The sequence below is a fragment of the Sturnus vulgaris genome, chromosome 3 (assembly GCF_052056855.1).
Source record: "Sturnus vulgaris isolate bStuVul1 chromosome 3, bStuVul1.hap1, whole genome shotgun sequence".
In the NCBI taxonomy this organism is placed as follows: Eukaryota; Metazoa; Chordata; class Aves; order Passeriformes; family Sturnidae; genus Sturnus; species Sturnus vulgaris.
In genome coordinates this window covers 90,468,521-90,484,885 of record NC_142245.1, presented here as the reverse complement: position 1 = coordinate 90,484,885, position 16,365 = coordinate 90,468,521, and the positions used below count along the sequence as shown (strand labels likewise).

General features: G+C 39.1%; 1 protein-coding gene across 2 annotated transcripts in view; it reads left to right on the top strand.

Moving 5' to 3' along the window:
* The window catches only part of LOC106862621 (E3 SUMO-protein ligase ZNF451), a 33,906-nt gene extending 17,541 nt beyond the window's left edge, over nucleotides 1–16,365 (top strand). The window contains exons 12-15 of one of the 2 annotated variants that reach the window (XM_014891777.2): nucleotides 3,727–3,857; nucleotides 4,971–5,157; nucleotides 13,204–13,278; nucleotides 15,247–16,365. In XM_014891777.2, the coding sequence (XP_014747263.1) occupies nucleotides 3,727–3,857; nucleotides 4,971–5,157; nucleotides 13,204–13,278; nucleotides 15,247–15,317 (464 nt within the window). In that variant the 3' untranslated portion in view covers nucleotides 15,318–16,365. The remainder of the gene's footprint in view (nucleotides 1–3,726; nucleotides 3,858–4,970; nucleotides 5,158–13,203; nucleotides 13,279–15,246) is intronic. The other variant, XM_088162243.1, reaches the window with a different exon arrangement.

Genomic DNA, 16,365 nt, shown 5'->3' with positions numbered 1-16,365 from the left:
ATTTCTTCAGTAAAGCGTAGATCAGGGTTAGTTTCAAAATAGTTATGACCTGAAACACAGGTATCATCAGATTTGTAGGTCAGGTATGTTTTACACTATTGAACTGCACTTCCTTGCTAAGTGTTTTTTATTATCTCTTCCCATAAAATATAATCAAGGATATTCTGAAAGCTGAGAGTTGTCATGCTGCTCAGGTGGGACAGAGAGGCCTGTTGGTGCCTGGGTCGCTTTTTTTTCCCTCTTATAAACAGATTTTCCAGTTAGCTGATGAAGGCAGAGCAAGTATAGCTATTAATGTAAAGTGGTAGAGATTTAAACAGTCATCTGTGCTTCTGAAACTGTAATCTGGTATCTGTTTCTTAGGAGTTTTGGGGATGAATCCTCTGATCTTCCTTATTAAGGCAGGTCATTCTCCTGATTTTTGTGTTCTACTCCAGCATTACTTCTGTATCACTACCTATATTGTCATTACCTTTGACCTTTCTGTAACAGCATTCCTGTATATATACAAGCCACAGAAAATACTGATTTTGAGGTTTTAAATCATAGAATGTTAAGGGATTGGAATGGACCTTAGAGATGATCATCCCAACCCCCTCTGCCATGGGCAGGGTCACCTCCCACTGGACCAGGTTGCTCAAGGCCTTATCCAGCCTGGCTTGTAACACTTCTGGGGTTGAGGCATCCAAGACCTCCCTGAGAATCTGTTCCAGTGTCTAACTACCCTCACAGTAAAAACTTCCCTTCTGTTATCTAACCTAAATTCCTTCTTTTTCAGTTTGTGCCTATTACTCCTTGTCCAATTCTGCTACAGTTCCAGACAGAGTGCCTCTCTGGCTTCCCTTAGGCTGCTTGAGATACTGGAAGGTTGCTATGAGGTCTCCACACAACCTTCTTTTCTCCAGGCAGAACAGCCTCAACTTTTTCAGCCTGCCTTCATAGGGCTGGTGCTCTATTAACAGCTGTCTTCTTATTAACTTCCTGACCCTCCCCTAGACTTAGTCCAACAGTTCCATGTCCTTTTTAAACTGGGGACACCAAAACTGGACACAAGTAGTCTAGGTTGGGTCTCACAAGATAAATGAGATAAAAGATATATCACACTTTCCATATTATACCTAATGATCCTAGATTTCTATTTCATCCATGTTGCTTGGCTGCTTCATTTATGTACATTCTCTTTTTATATGGCTGAGCAACCTGTTTGTTTTTTCTGTCTTTTGTAAGGCTTTGCAAGCTTGAGCAGATTCCACTTCACCTGTGCACTCCTTATAGTCTATGGTGATTTGGGGTTTGGTTGTAGTTTTTAATTGCTGAAGGCTTGTTTATTTCTACAGTTACTCAATCTACTTGGTCTTGGAAAAACGTTTTCTTGAGAAAAATAAGAAACTACTAGGAATCTTATGTCTGGCTATTCTGTCTGGGTTTTATAAAGAATTATTTACTAAAGAAGAATTTCGCCTCATGAATTCAGACACTGGCTTTCAGTCATACTTCATTATTCTATCTAATTTACTCAAAACTAATTTGTCATTAGTTGACTTAAACGTGTTTGTTATGACAAGGTCTTCTGTGCTGTTACTGTTTTCCAAGGTTAAAACATGGTTTTGATGCATTAAGAAAGAATTTATTGCAGCTAGGGATGTATTGTCAGAAATTCTATTTTCTTACTTATGGAAAAGAAATAATCATAGGATAACGAAAGTGTTACTAGTCTATCAGTAGAGTATTGTGTCTACTAATACAGTACTCTTACCCAAAGGTACCTTTGTGATAGAGAAAACTCTGTGCCCAGAGCTGTTCCAAGCACAGGTGCCTGATGGCACAGCACAGCCCATATCAGCACCACTCAATTCCTTACTTCCTCATGGGTTTGCTGCATGCGGCTGCCTCGTGGGAATGGCCTCTGAAGCACGTGAACTAGAAAGACATGCTAAAGAGTTACTTGTGAATAAAATGGGCCATATTCATATTAAGAAAAATTTGCCAGTTTTAGTGTCAACTATCTTGGTTTTGAGCCTGGGAACACTATGGCTCCCAGGCACATCTGGATCTATTGTTGTAGGTACCTTCTCATAATAATGGTTTGTACAGTTACCTGAGGCATGCTATTCTTGTTTTTTTTAACCTGTGAAAATACAGCAGTGTTTTTTTTCCTGTATTTCCCAAAAAACATTTCTGCATTTTTAATTATTATTTTTATTCTTTAGATCTGCATTATTTCTATTATTCTTGTTTCTAGTATAGCCTTAGCTTTGCTTTGTATTATCTGAACTCTCTTTCTATCTTCACATACTCAGTTGTCTTTCATCCATTTGTGGGCTAACAAACAAAATAAAGACAGGTCTGTCGTTTTCAGCTGCCCTGGTCAAATGTTTATGTTGTGTATTTATGCAGCCAGAAAACAGGGCTGATGATTACAAGTCTTTCCCAAATAGCAGTGACTGAGGGCTGTCACAGCAGACAAAAGCAACTTGAAAAGAGCATTTTTTTTTTTTCTTACAGACAGGTTCCGCTAAATCATTTCTATGTAGACTCTTAATCTCTGTGATCATTTTTGATATCATCTATTTGCCACTAGGCTGAAAAAGCGGGGGGAAACAGGAGAAATCTACGGAGGAATGCGTTTCTTTGTCAGGCTGCAGGTGGATACATTGGCATAAACCATCCTCTGCAGCCTGTTCACTTGAGCAATGGTTTCCCATGTCCTCATGTGAAATTCCATCAATGACTGCTTTCATTTTCTGTTCAAAATCCCTTCTTACATCCAGCTGCTCTATCATCTAGCAGATAAAGCTACATTTTTTTCTTCCACGTTGCATTATTTCTTAGCCATTGAGATATTACAAAATTCTTAATCACTCTGGTCAAATCACCATTCTAATTGCTTGCCTTTTTATGGTGTCATATGTATTTTTATGGTGCAAACTCCTCTGGTCTTTTCTCTTTTGAGAGACTTCCTGCTTCTTTCCTTTCCCTTGCAGCTTGTTTCAGTCTGGTACTGGTTTTGTCTGTAGCAGGCCTTTTATTCAGCTCATCTTTATTATCCACCTATTTTCTCAGCCTGTAACTACATGCCTAACATACTGTTTAGAAAATTCCTGCTCTTTTTTCCCAGCTGTAGCGTCGTTTTGCTTATCCTTGACTGCATCCATGGGTTTGTCAGGACTCTAGTATTTCTCTCAGCTGTTGGTCTAGTTCTTGGATCCTCTTTTTAATGAGTTCTGACATGGGATGTGTCAGGCAGTTTTAGTGCATGTTGACTCTAACTCCTGTAGTACAGGTTTCCCTAAGAGAAGCATTTCTGTTACTTGTACTATATTTCCACAGCTCTTCTGATTCTGCATATTAACCATAACTGTGCTTGAAACTGTAGAAAAACATACCCTCACACACTTGTGTCTAAAAGCACATGATATCTAGAAGATAAGTTTTTCAAGATTTGAAGAAAAAAAAATTGTACAAAATTGATAGAGTAGCACCAGGGTAGCTATTTTTTCTTTTTGCTTTCTATCTCAAGAACAAGAGGGCTGAGGGGATTTGGGTTATGTTTTTCTTAGCTTTCACATTGGTCAAAATAAATTCTGTCTTTAAAGACAGTTTTATATTTGCTTTTGCCACCTTGCATTCTTAATTCACAGAGGTGTTTCTGCCCAAACCCATGGTTTGTTTGTTTTTCATGTTTGGTTTTTATTATTATTAATATTATTCCTGTTCACTGTATAGGAGGATACAGCAAATGGAAGCCTCCAGTGCATTGCAAAATTTACAATTATCTTAAAAGGATTGGATGTTTCTTTCTTCATCCACGTTGCAGTACCAGAAGAGAAGCAGCAGACTTTGCTCTCTGTATCCATGTAAGTTAGGACATGCTTGCTTTATTGTATCCTGTACCCAGAGAAGGGTGGCAGATAGTATCTGCTGCTGATGTTAAGTTCTGATTGCAGATGACATTTTTAGATTCTTTCCTTAGACTTCTGTGTCCCCTATAAAGAATGATAAACCTGGATTGAGTGGAGCCAGGTGGTCAAGAAGTGACTTAAAAATTAGCCCGAATAGGTCAACAGTCTGTTGTGGAGGGAGCTTTGTTAGGGAATAAAGAGTAAAAAAACTGCACTTACAGTTTCTGTATGAGTGATATGTAACTCCTTAGTCTCTTCAAATATCCCAAATCTGGAGCCATCTTTACAATGGATTTGAATGGGTGCTGGTTTCACTGACCCTGTGGAGCTGACAAAGAGCAGTGCCTTTATTCAGTAGACTTTGGGGTTTGGCAGGGTTGGGGATGTGCAGGTGAGGGACAGGAATCTGGGATGCCATGGAGACTTGCATTCCTAATATAGATTTTAAGGTTGGAAAAGACCTTCCAGATCATCAAATCCAGCCATCAACCCAGCACTACCACCGTCATTAAGCCATGTCCTCAAGTGCCATATCCACATGATTTTTGAACACTTCCAGGGATGCTGACTCCACTGCTTCTCTTGGCAGCCTGTTCCAATGCTTGGCAACCTTTTCAGTGAAAATCTCAGTCTCCCCTGGTGCAGCTTGAGGCCATATAGTGCTTTATCAGTTAGGCAAATTACTACCTATCTAACTATATAAGCACATTTTTGCAACAGTGGTTTTATGTTTCATCATGCTTTTTATGTTACTCTTAAAATGCTCTGCAGAGATGACTTGTTTCATGTGCAGACATGGCTAAAATTCTGTTTTTTGGGAATTTGTTCCATACTCGATCTGTACTGTTCTGGTAGCCATCACCAGTATCTGTTGTACATAGAGAAGAAATGAGCATCAAACTTTTGAAACAGTGCCTTTCACAGTGGGGTTATGTGGCTTGGATCATAAAGGCAGGAATAAATTGCCATAGAAGACTTTCCAATGAAGACCTGCCTGCACAAAGCTAGCCAAATGCCATGAGATAAAAACATGATCTCTGTTCAACCCTTGTCATTTGTTTTGTATAGGCTGGTCGTCTGGATGAGCACCTGCCCAAGCAAATTCCTTTCACTGTTCTTTCTGGAGACAAAAGCTTCCTGGAACTGGAAAACCAATTTAAAATGACCCAGCGGTCAGCTCGCATCCTGAATCCTCACCACATTGAAGGAGACATGATGTGTGCCTTGCTAAACAGCATTTCAGATACCACAAAAGGTAGAAATTAAACATTAAATACAATTTTTCCAGTAAACTGATAGTTCATTCCAATAAAAAATTGGAACACTTACACTGGTAACATAAACTGTTGCTTGGTGCTTCTTGTATTATACTGGTATTTCGATGAATAATGGATCAGAAAATCATTATGCCTGGGCATGTTTTGAAAACAGACTTAATAAGGCATTTTTATTCAACATAACAAACTCTGTCATCCCTGTATTCTTTATTATAGCAGGAGACAAAACTGATGTTTGAGTCTGAAAACTCCTTTCTAGTTAAAGAGAAGCTGTTCATAGCAGTCTTGTGTGCATAGGTATCAATTTGTACTCAGATCTGTTTGGCTTGATTTATGCTGTCTGTGACCCTGCTAAAACGTCATTATTTCTCAAAATACTTCTGTCTATTTTAACTCTGACCTTCTGGCTACTTCCTGTCATTTGATAATTATCTTCACTGGCATATGACTGACACATCCATTTGGAGAAAAAAATCTCAATGGAAGTTTTTAAGTTCTTTAAAGTGTCAGATTCTAGTGGCACACTAAAATGATCACATTGGTTTTATATAGGATAATCAAAGAGGATTGAGCCAAATCATTTTCATACAAAGGCTACCAGAGCTGAGATGAGTTTAAATACTTATTAGCATCTTCAGGTATTTTGCTGTTTTCCTAGAAGACGTGACATTTCTCTGTAGACATCTTTGCTTTTTCTGAGTTCTTGTTGCGGTTTTGGAGGGTTGTAAATTCAGGGCATAGTTACAGAAAGCTGTTTCTGAATTAGCCCTAAACTGTTTTCTGAAAAATTACACTGCTAGTCTTGATACAGGTTTATGAGAGCTATGGTACTGCTGTTACACCAAGAAGATTAAAGTGGAGTGCTATCTCTGAATGATGAATTGGCAGTGATTGATTAAAGGGGAAAAAAAGTAGGATAATAAGTAGTTTTCTGGGGGGGAAAAAAGTGTGGTGATTTAAGTGCTTTTGATACAGAAAAGTGCTTACAGAGTTTTCTGGCCACCCCAGGCATTAGAAGTTTCTTAGTTTAACACTTCTTTCAATGTCCTTTACTACATTAATATTCGCTATTATGGTAATTGTCCCTAACTGGAGACTGCAAACCTTAACTTGCTGGCTGGCTGCTCATTGTGTGTTCCACTTAAGTTACACAAATGGTCATTATAGAAAAACAATCCTTGAACAGGAAGTTGATGGAATGGCACATGATTCCTTTGGCTCTTGGCATTTCTTAGCAAAGTTGTAAGGAACAGTGTCAGCAAGGGGGGACACAGACAGAAAGAGCTGCCTTTGTCTCCATGTCCTGTATTAAAAGACAATATTAGAAAATTCGCTGTTATAATAGGTCTGTATTTGCTGCATTATGGGATGATGTTCATAAAAGTTTATAAAGTTTTTCTTTAAAAATATAAAGCCACCACATAGTATACACATAATGTGTGGCTCAGCATCATTTGCAAGTCTTAATGTGCAAAACCAGTATTGGAGGGTTGAGGTGGAAAGCTGTACAGTGTATTATAGGCTGGTATAACTTGTTGACCTGTTACAGAAAAGCAGCTGATCATAAGGAAATGCAAACAAGAATTGCTTGCTTTGTGATTTTCTCAAGCCTATGGCTGTTATTCTGGAGAGAGAAGTAAGTGAGAGAATCATGTTGAAAAACCTCAGACGGTTGTTGGTATTGGATGAGCTGCAAAAGGAAAAAGCTCTTTCCCTAAATCACCTTCACAGAGCTGTCATTAGCTTCTGGCACACCTGGATTGTGTTTGGATGTGGCAATCTGACAGGTGCATCTTGTGAACTGTTTCACCAGCACTGGTGCTGTGGGAACTGTAGTACTGCATTCGTTTTAAAATAAATTAATAAAAAAATAAATTTTCTGCCCATGTTGCAATATGATGCCAACTGTATGTTACTATAGGAAACCCTTGGCTGGAGGAGATGCTTGAACTTCCTTTGAGATATCAAAAGAGAAGGCATTCTTACTTGTTCTCTGCTGCTGCTAAGCCTGAGTTCATAAATGAAGAAGGTTTTTGTTTTTATTCTGAAGCCTCAACATGTGACAAGAGCTTCGTGTGTGTTAACTGAGTGATTTGGGAAGAGCAGAAGAGAGGAGTTTTCAGTGTCTTGCTTTATAACAAAAAAATTGTAGTGTGCAGAAAAATATAATTATTCCATTGTCTGTGTCTTGATATCCTGTATGTTGAAAGTACACTTTTAACGAGTGCTGGACAATGTTGAGGGCAAAGCTAATGGTAGGTTGTGGTCATCATATCCATCTGGATGCTGACAGGAATGTTGCAACTTTTTGGTTGAAAAGTTATTTTTGTGTAAATTGTGTATTTTTGATGTCTTTAGCTTGAACTAAAGAACTGTATTTCTCCTGGTTATGTTCAAATGAGATCCTTCAGTGACTGAGCTCTTGGGTAAAACAGACTCTTTTAAATAATAAGAGCAATTTTTTCGTAGTATTCCTTGTCATTTCTTTGGAAGAGCCAGTCTGTCTCATGAGCCTGTCAAAATCAGTGGTGTACTGAATGCAGTGTTGTCTGCCAAGTAGCCACTGTATGTCTTTCACTGACCCATAAAGTACATTCCACTGTGCTCAAATGGATTTGCCAGGCTGCATCTTCAATCTGCTACTCTTGCCGGAAGTGCTTAAGTACTACCAAATGCAGCTTCCATGACAATTTTTATGTTTGGAAGAGCAGGATTTCAGTTCATCTTAATGAATGCTCCTAAGCTTCCTAGCTCCCAAAATGCCCAAAAGCTTTTGTTGCACGTGCAGCCAACAAAAGAATTTAAGAGGACAGAAGAACAAATTTATAGAAGCCATGGAGAGTAGTTGCTTTACTTCTCCATAGTGAAGATTTTCATGGATAAAAGTCTGTGTGTGGTCCAGTTTGAGGTCCGATATGAATGCTACATCTGCCCTGTCTCTGCTTTTTCCAAACCTTTAGTTAACACAGATTGCAAATGACTAAAGGTTGGGTCACAACCTCCAGCCCCCACTTCCCTATGAACGTCATGAGCATCTGCAGAGTGATGCACCATGAATGAATTATAGTTTCTGTAGTAATATATTCCTTTATTATAGCAACCACAGCTTTTTGCAGTAGTGAGTGATAAGAAACTCACCCATCAGTCGTAACCTTGTGTTTAGCTACAGCAGGAAGTTACTACTGGGTTTGGAATGTCAGTGGCATCTCTTGTATGTATGTGCCCTAGGGAGAAAGCTATGTACTGAGACATAAGATAATGAACCTTAACAATAGTTGTAGGCCAGTGGGTGAACTGGGAAGACCTCGCCACTCAGATCATCCAAAAAATTATTGAGGTTTAGCTTAAATCTGGCTTTGACTTTAAGATAAACGTTAGATGAAAGTCTGAGTGACCATCATTATATTGGCCACAGTTTCCAAGAAATCCAATTGGAGGAGAGTGGAAGCTTGAGAGCTTTATTTTTATTTGTTGTACACTTGAATTAACTACTGTAGGCAGAGATACATAGAGTGATGCTTACTTGGCATGTAGGAAGAGCGGTCTTGTATGCTGGTGTAAGTAGCTGTACTTGCATTTACAGATGATATTACCTTACTATGAAGACAGATTAGAGCAGTAAGTATTGGGGAAGAGTATGTGGGAAGGATCCTCCAAGGGCATATGAAAAAAGGAATAAAAGAAAATATTCTAGAAGCCAAGGAAACAATATTTTAAAGGCAGCATGGCCACACATACAATGTGACTCACATTCCTGCTAACAAAGGTCAGGGTGGGGTACTGATCTAAAGATTTTGGCTAAGTAATTCCTGGCATGCTGAATGAGTTAACAAATGGTATCCATAAGGTAGCACTAAAACTCCATATATCAGATGTAAAAAGAGAAGGATCAGTGGCTGGAGAGAGAGAGTGTGATGTGAATGTTGCTGTAAATTGGAATGGGAAAGAGGCGGGTGAGTTTGGGAGTTACTGAAAAGACTAAGAGAAGGAGTATTTCAGGAGAAAAGTAGAGGTGAGGTGTGTGACTGTACAGTAGACAAGACGTGTGTTGTGTGGTAAGGGAGCAGGAGGAAGGCTGGGAAGGGAAATTGAGTCTCTGGTGGTAAACCTAATGGAAGTTATGAAAGGGTTGGTGGTAACTGGTTACCCAGTTCAAGAAGATCAAATATAGCGGGGGGATGTTACCCTGAGCTGTGTGGGCAGCTAATCCAAATTCAAGCTGTGTTGCTTTGATGGCAGGACAGTGGGTGATGCTTATCTTCTGTGAAAGTTACCGGAGTCTCCTCAGAGCAGGTTTCTGAGATACACATGAAATGTCAAAAAATCACTCTGAGCTCTATATTAATCTAGAGTTCACTTTCCTGTTTTCTCAATCTTCCAGCAGGAATATGTCAGTATGTGAGGACAATAGTGAGCAGTAGGATTTCTTCTGAAAGAACAGGTACGGTCAGAGGTTTGTAGCTGATGTGTATTTGAGAAAATGTACTAGAGAACAGTGCAAGAGACCTTAAGATCTCTTGCCTCTGAAACTGGGCAGCTCCTTTTCTTCTGATACCAAAGGAGTTGGGAGCTATAGCATGTGCTGAGCATTTTAACAAGAGGGACAGGATGTGCCTGATTTCTCAAAATTAAACATTCTTCATTAGAAGATGCCAGCAGTATCAGGAGTGCGTGCTGACAAAGTGTGGGCTGGATGAGAAAACTGAAGTGGATTAAAAACTGGCTGAACAGCAAGACCTGGCACTTGGTGATCAGTGGCATAAAGTTCAGATGGGGGTCAGGAACCAGCTGTGTCCCTGTACTGGGACTGATCCTATTTAATGTGTGTTAATGACCTAGATGATGGGGCAGAGTATACCTACAGCAAGTGTACTGATGACACAAAAACTGCTAGTGGCAGTTTGAACACCACAGGAACCGTGCTGCTATCCAGAAGAGCCTTGACAGGGGAGAAGTGGGCTGACAGTGAACCTCATGAAGTTCAACACAGGGAAGTGCAGAGTTCTGCATCTGGGGAGAAACAGCCCCAAGCATCAATCAATATATGCTAATCAGGAGTCAACCAGCTGGGAAATGGCTTTGTAGGGAAGGACCTGGTGGACACCAAGTTGACCATGAGCTTATGTGGACTCTCTGGTGGCTAAGAGGTCCAACATGGGCTGCATTAGGAAGATTATTGCCAGCAGGTTGAGGAACATGACCATTTCACTTTATTCAGTAAGGTAATACGTAACAAGTTTGGAGCTCCCCACTACACTGTCTTTTCAGTAGCACTCAAAAGATATCTGGACAGAGTCCTGGGCAGTAGATGATTCTGATTGAGCTAGGAGGCTGGACAATATGACTTCCAGAGGTCTCTTCCAATCTCCACCATTCTGTGACATTGCCTGACCAGTCTGGTGGCCTTTTATGATGGAGCAACTGCAATGGTTGACAAGGAAAGGCTGCGATATCATCTGCCTGGACTTCTGCAAAGCCTTGACACCGTCCCATATGAAACCCTTATCTCCAAATTGGAGAGATGTGGATTTGATGGATGGGCTTGTTGGTAGACAAATAACTGGGTGGATGGACATAGCCAGAGAGCTGTGGTCAGTGGCTCCATGTCAAAGTGAAGGCTGGTGACAGATGGTGACCCCCAGGGTTTTGTCTTGGGACTGGTGCTCTTCAGTCTCTTTATTATTGACACAGACAGTGGAATCAAGGGCACCCTCAGTGGGTTTGCAGATGACATGAAGCTGAGTGGTGCAGTTGACACAGCTGAAGGATGGGATGTCATCCAGGAAGACCTGAACAAACTTGAGAAGTGTACCCACGAGAACCTCATGAAGTTCAACAAGGCCAAGTGCAAGGTGCTGCACCTGGCTCAGGGTAATTCCAGACATGAGTACAGCCTGGGAGAAGAACTGCATGTGAACAGACCAGTGGAGAAGGATTTTGGGGTACTTATGGATGGAAAGCTGGACATGAGCCAACAGTGTGTGGTTGCAGCCCAGAAGGCCAACTGCATCCTGGGCTACATCAAAAGAGGAGTTGCAGGGAGCAGACCGAGGGGATTTTACCTCTCTATTCTGCCCTCATGAGACCCCATCAGGAGTGCTCTGTCCAGTTCTTCCGTCTTCAGCACAAGAAAGACATGGATCTGTTCAAGTGGGTCCAGAGGAGACCACAAAGATGATCAGAGAGCTGGAAAGGCTGAGAGTGTTGTGGTTGTTTAGTCTGGAGAAAAGAAGGCTCTGAGGAGACCACATTGTGGCCTTCCAATATTTAAAGGGGGCTTATAAAAAAAAGTGACTTTTTACATGGGCAGCTAGTGACAAGATAAGGGGGAATGTTTGTGCTAAAAGAAGGAAGATTTGGATTAGATGGTAGGAAGAAATTACTTGCTTGGAGGGTAGTGAGGCACTTGACTAGTTGCCCAGAAAAGCTGTGGATGCCTCATCCCTGGAAGTGTTTTTATGTTATGTGTACTTACGCCAAGAATTGAGTTAGGGAGTGATTGCTTCAACTGTTCCACCTCTAACAGGTATGAAAGTTTTTAGAGCAGTCTGACATGTCTTCCAGGCTGGAAGATTAGAAGGATAATTAAAAAGAGAGAAGCCACTTGCAAGAAGCCTTTCGTTTGCACTCTTTCCTCCCTTTCATTAGTAATTGTAGTGACTGCTTTTGGGGGAGGAGGGGGTGTGGATTTTTTTTTTTCCTTTGCTTTGGAAAATGATGTAAAAATTAGTATCTCTTCTGCTTAGAAATAGTAGGCAGCTCCAGAAAGAGTTCACAGTCAGTCTGCCAAGTGAGTGATTTTAACTGCAGTGTATATGTATCTATTTCTGGCATCTTTTTGGGCTGCTGATCACTGTTTGACACCAGCTGTTGGAATTTTTATTCCTGGAATTGGGAAAGTCAGCAAGGTTCTGTTCAAACAGGTTATGTGTCAGAGATTTGAATACAAATTTTGGAAAGCATACCTGACAATTTGAATAGCTAAGTTGGGTAATTCAAAATGCCAGAGGTCACACAGTCAGTAAATTAGATGGCCGTATTGGAAAGTTCTTTGCTGGTTAATGTAGTCAGAAGTACACTATGTATTAATAAATGTGATGACTTTAAGGAGAGTGCTTCTGTTGGTATGACTGTAGCAGAACTTGTTGATTGCTAATACTGTAAGACCTTATTACAGAGACCATCTCCCAAAATAGCAATAGCCTGTAGCAGGAGGAGGATGAATGCATAACGTGACTCATTGGCTTGGTTTTTAACCTGTACTTTACTGCACCTCTGTTTAATGGGGAAAAAACCAACCAACAAAAAACTAAACCAACTAACCAAACAAACCCCACACCACTTTAGGTACACAAATCCCTACTAGGCACTTCAAAATAAAGCCATCCTTCTGGAGCTGGAAACCAGCCTTGTAAAGATCGTTATGAAGAAAGGGAAAGGTTTTGGAGTTTTGGCTGGGCTGGGTTGTGATGAATTAACAGATTAAACTAAGTCTATGGACTTTCTGTTTATATGAGATTTGAACAGCAACATCTGCTGAATTGCAGTGCTTGGTTGAATTTCAGCACTCCATTGTTCAATTGCAGTATTTGGGCAATAAAATGCAGCTGCAGTCGAGTGTAGACAGAGACACACTAAGGCACTTCTTCCCGTAATTAAATCCTTGATACATTTTATAGAAAGTGAGTAATTTATAGAAAATGAGTAATTTTTAATAACTGAATATTACCAAAAAACCCCCATAAATGAATTAGACACAGTAGTTTTTGCATCTATTATTTCTTGATACTGCTTTAACATAATAAAAAAATTGAAGCAATCTGCCTCTAGATTATGGGGAGAAGGGGAAGAAGGTAGCTGAAAACTGTCTCTTGACTTAAACTACCACTGGAATGTATTTTTATCTTGATTATTTAGATCATAACAAGTCTACTCATCAAATCGGTGTTACAGTAAGAGAAATGCAAGAGAGCTAATATCTTTATTAGAAGCAATGTGTAATTTATTTCATTTGTGCATTTAAGGTTCAGATAGTGAAGAGGATGAAGATATGAAAGAAACAGTGAAGCAGAGCTTAGAAGAAATCAGCAAACAGGAAGGTCTGTCAATTTTTACTTTTCTGTTTCAAGAGCTCTGTTAATTATGGAAGATACAGAAACTAAACTTACATCAGTTTTACAGCTAGTGACCTCTTAGGAATACTCTCTAAACTATGCTGGGCAGTCTTGAGGAGTGAAGGATGCTGTGATGAGTTATAAATAAAAAAAATTCCTAACCTGAAAAGTATGACAGCAGACTAAAAATCTATTTCATTGGACACCAATGAATTAAATACTTGACTGAGTTCACTTTGTACCAGTTAAATACGACTGTGTTGTCTCAGAGTAGAGCTATTGACTAAATAGTTGAACTTCTGAATAAATAATTCAAGATTAGATGTCATTTCACAATAAAACATTCTGGTCTCCTGAAAGAGCTGCAGAGTTATGCACAAGGTTGAATCAGCATCACATCTGTCTGTTCACATCCTATCTCACATTATTTGAAATTGTTTTCATCCTTTTGCTGTTGAACTTACTGGTGGTGTTCGATGTAGTCATGCATTTTTGGTGACAGACCACAGTGTACTTTGAAAATAATTTATTGTTAAATGACTTGATTCTGCCCCTCCATCTGATGGAAATAAACTAAAAAAAAAAAAAAGTTGAATAAGCTCAGTGATAAAACTGATTACTGAATCATATGCTACCAGAATTTATTCAGTTTTAAGTTTACCAGCTATTACTAAATACTGTTGTTAAATGTCCAGCATCCATCTCCAGCATTGAAAATTTGGTGCATTCAGGCCCCCTTAGTACTGGGATACCAGCGGCACTTGGTGCATGCAGGAGGTCCCACTTCTGATGCTGCAGTGCAGAGGCTGGCTTCAGATGAGTCACAGCTTGGACCTTATTCTGGATTTTTGCACAGGCTTGGTGGCTAAATAACAATAATAACAATAGTCTAATGCAAGCAGGTGTCTGCAAATGGTTTTCTGTCTTTGTTTGGTTTTGTTTGTTTCTGTGACCATGTAATATTTTTCTTTAAGCAGCTTTCTTTTATCAGTAGTTCTAGATATTACAGGAAAGTCCAGATGCATGAGAGAGCAGTTGCTAATATGATCTCTCAAATCTCAGCCTTGTATAAAACAGCCCAACAATTATTAAAGTTTTAAAATTCTATTTCCTTTTTCATAAGAATAGATACATCTTTCTCTTTAATAGGATGTGCTTGTGTCCTCCTAAAGCATAAGATGAATAATTCATGAATGACAGTGTGTCTGAAAGATGTTTTAATTTTTCCAGTTATATTATTGATACTAATATTTGCTGTATGTACAAACCTTGTCAAATTCATGGTATTTGATCACTGACACCAAGCAATTAGTGCCCAAAGCAACTTAAATGTAATGCAAAAACAGAGTTTCTTTTTTGAGTATTATGAAAATTGTTAAGAAGTCAGATGAGTGCAATGCGATTTTCCTCCCCACCATCAAAGGTGTTACAGCCCTGATCTAGACTATTCTTACTGCTGATAATGACTTTATCTACTTGTCTGGCCTACCTAGTAAGTGTGACAGCACTGGTGCCAAGGCACAGGGTAGGTATGGGCATATTTCTGGATAAGGAACTGGAATGAAAGTAATGAACTCTGCTTGTTATGTGTGTGTGTTCTTTGTTTTAATACTTCATTTCTTTTTCTTGGTGCATACATATGGGTTCTAATCTTGCTGGTATTATGACCAGTAAATACATAGCTGCACTATGGTCTTAAACTACTCATTGGGCTGCTCCTGGTTCATACAGTGAATAGTTGTAGAAGTGTTTTCCGTATTTTGTAGTGCTGAAAAGATAGCATAAAACAGAAGTAGAGAAAATATTTTCATATGTTTCTTAGGGGTTTTTTCCAGTCTACTGACATTGTCCACAGAAGTAAGTTCATGGTTTATGTAGTAATATTAAGGTAGTTGTGTTTGTGGCTAGTTAACAATTGCAGTTTGAGATTAGTTTTTCTTTTTATTTATGCAGAACTGCAAGATGCAGAACTGCAAGATGCAGAACTGCAAGAAGCTATCAGAAGGAGCCTTGAGGAAATGTAAATGAAGATACTTCACTACACTTAACTCCATGCCATCAGAACTGCTCACAAAAATGGAAGCTTGTTCATTTATTTACAAGGGTTCAGAAATGCCACTTCTAAAATGTCTGTAATTGTTAGAATAATAATCTCATGTCCTCTGTCATACTGATGAACAGCTGGAGTTTATTAATATTCACAGCAATGTGTTATGTTTGATAAAAATAAATTTTTAAGATTTTCATATTTGTTTTTAAGGCGTGATGATTAAGTCTCTCCAATTTAGCTGTTTAAAATGGTTGCCTAATTAGTAGGCTGGTCTTACTAGGTTATTGGGGTTCCTGGTTGTTCAGGTTTTTTTTTCTTAAATTGGTTCTTGTATTTAGTTTTTTGTCACAAAATGTCACTGTCTTTATGTACTTTTCCACGTGGTCTTTGCAACAGATAAAAATAGTAAACTCCAGTTGTCTCAGATTTGCCTGGCTAATCTTGTTATAAAGAGAAGCTTAGATCCCAGGGTTGTTTAACATAGGGCCTAACTCTTGCCTGTGGCTGGTCTCACTTCATAGGCCATAATTTTGTCTCTGTTCTTTTTGTTATAAATGTCAGAATCAGGACCACAGGCTGTACAGTTAGTTTACCAGTTTCATTTTTATAAATGTGTTTGTTTTTTCAACAGTGGTAGAGTATTTGGATTTGATGACTTCATTGCCTCTTCCTTACCTGAGGCAGGAACAACTTTTAAGGCAAGAGAATCTAAATAAACTTAGAGTTTCTGTTTGGAATACATGTGAGATTTGAACTGTAATATTTCTGTATACTATGGTCTTTGCTCTCTTCTGTTCATGAAGAGGTGGCATTGGATAAATGAATGTAAATGTGCTAATTATTTTTGTACTGTCCTTATTTTTGAAATTATTTCTATGTTTAAAATTATCTGTCATCTTTCTCAGTTTTGTTTAAAAATACCTATGCAAACTGTCCAGCTTTACCAGCCTGTTATCCTTCAGTTAATGATTGCTGTCAATCAGTAAGAAGTCTCAACATAATAAAATTCCAGCTTAATTCTT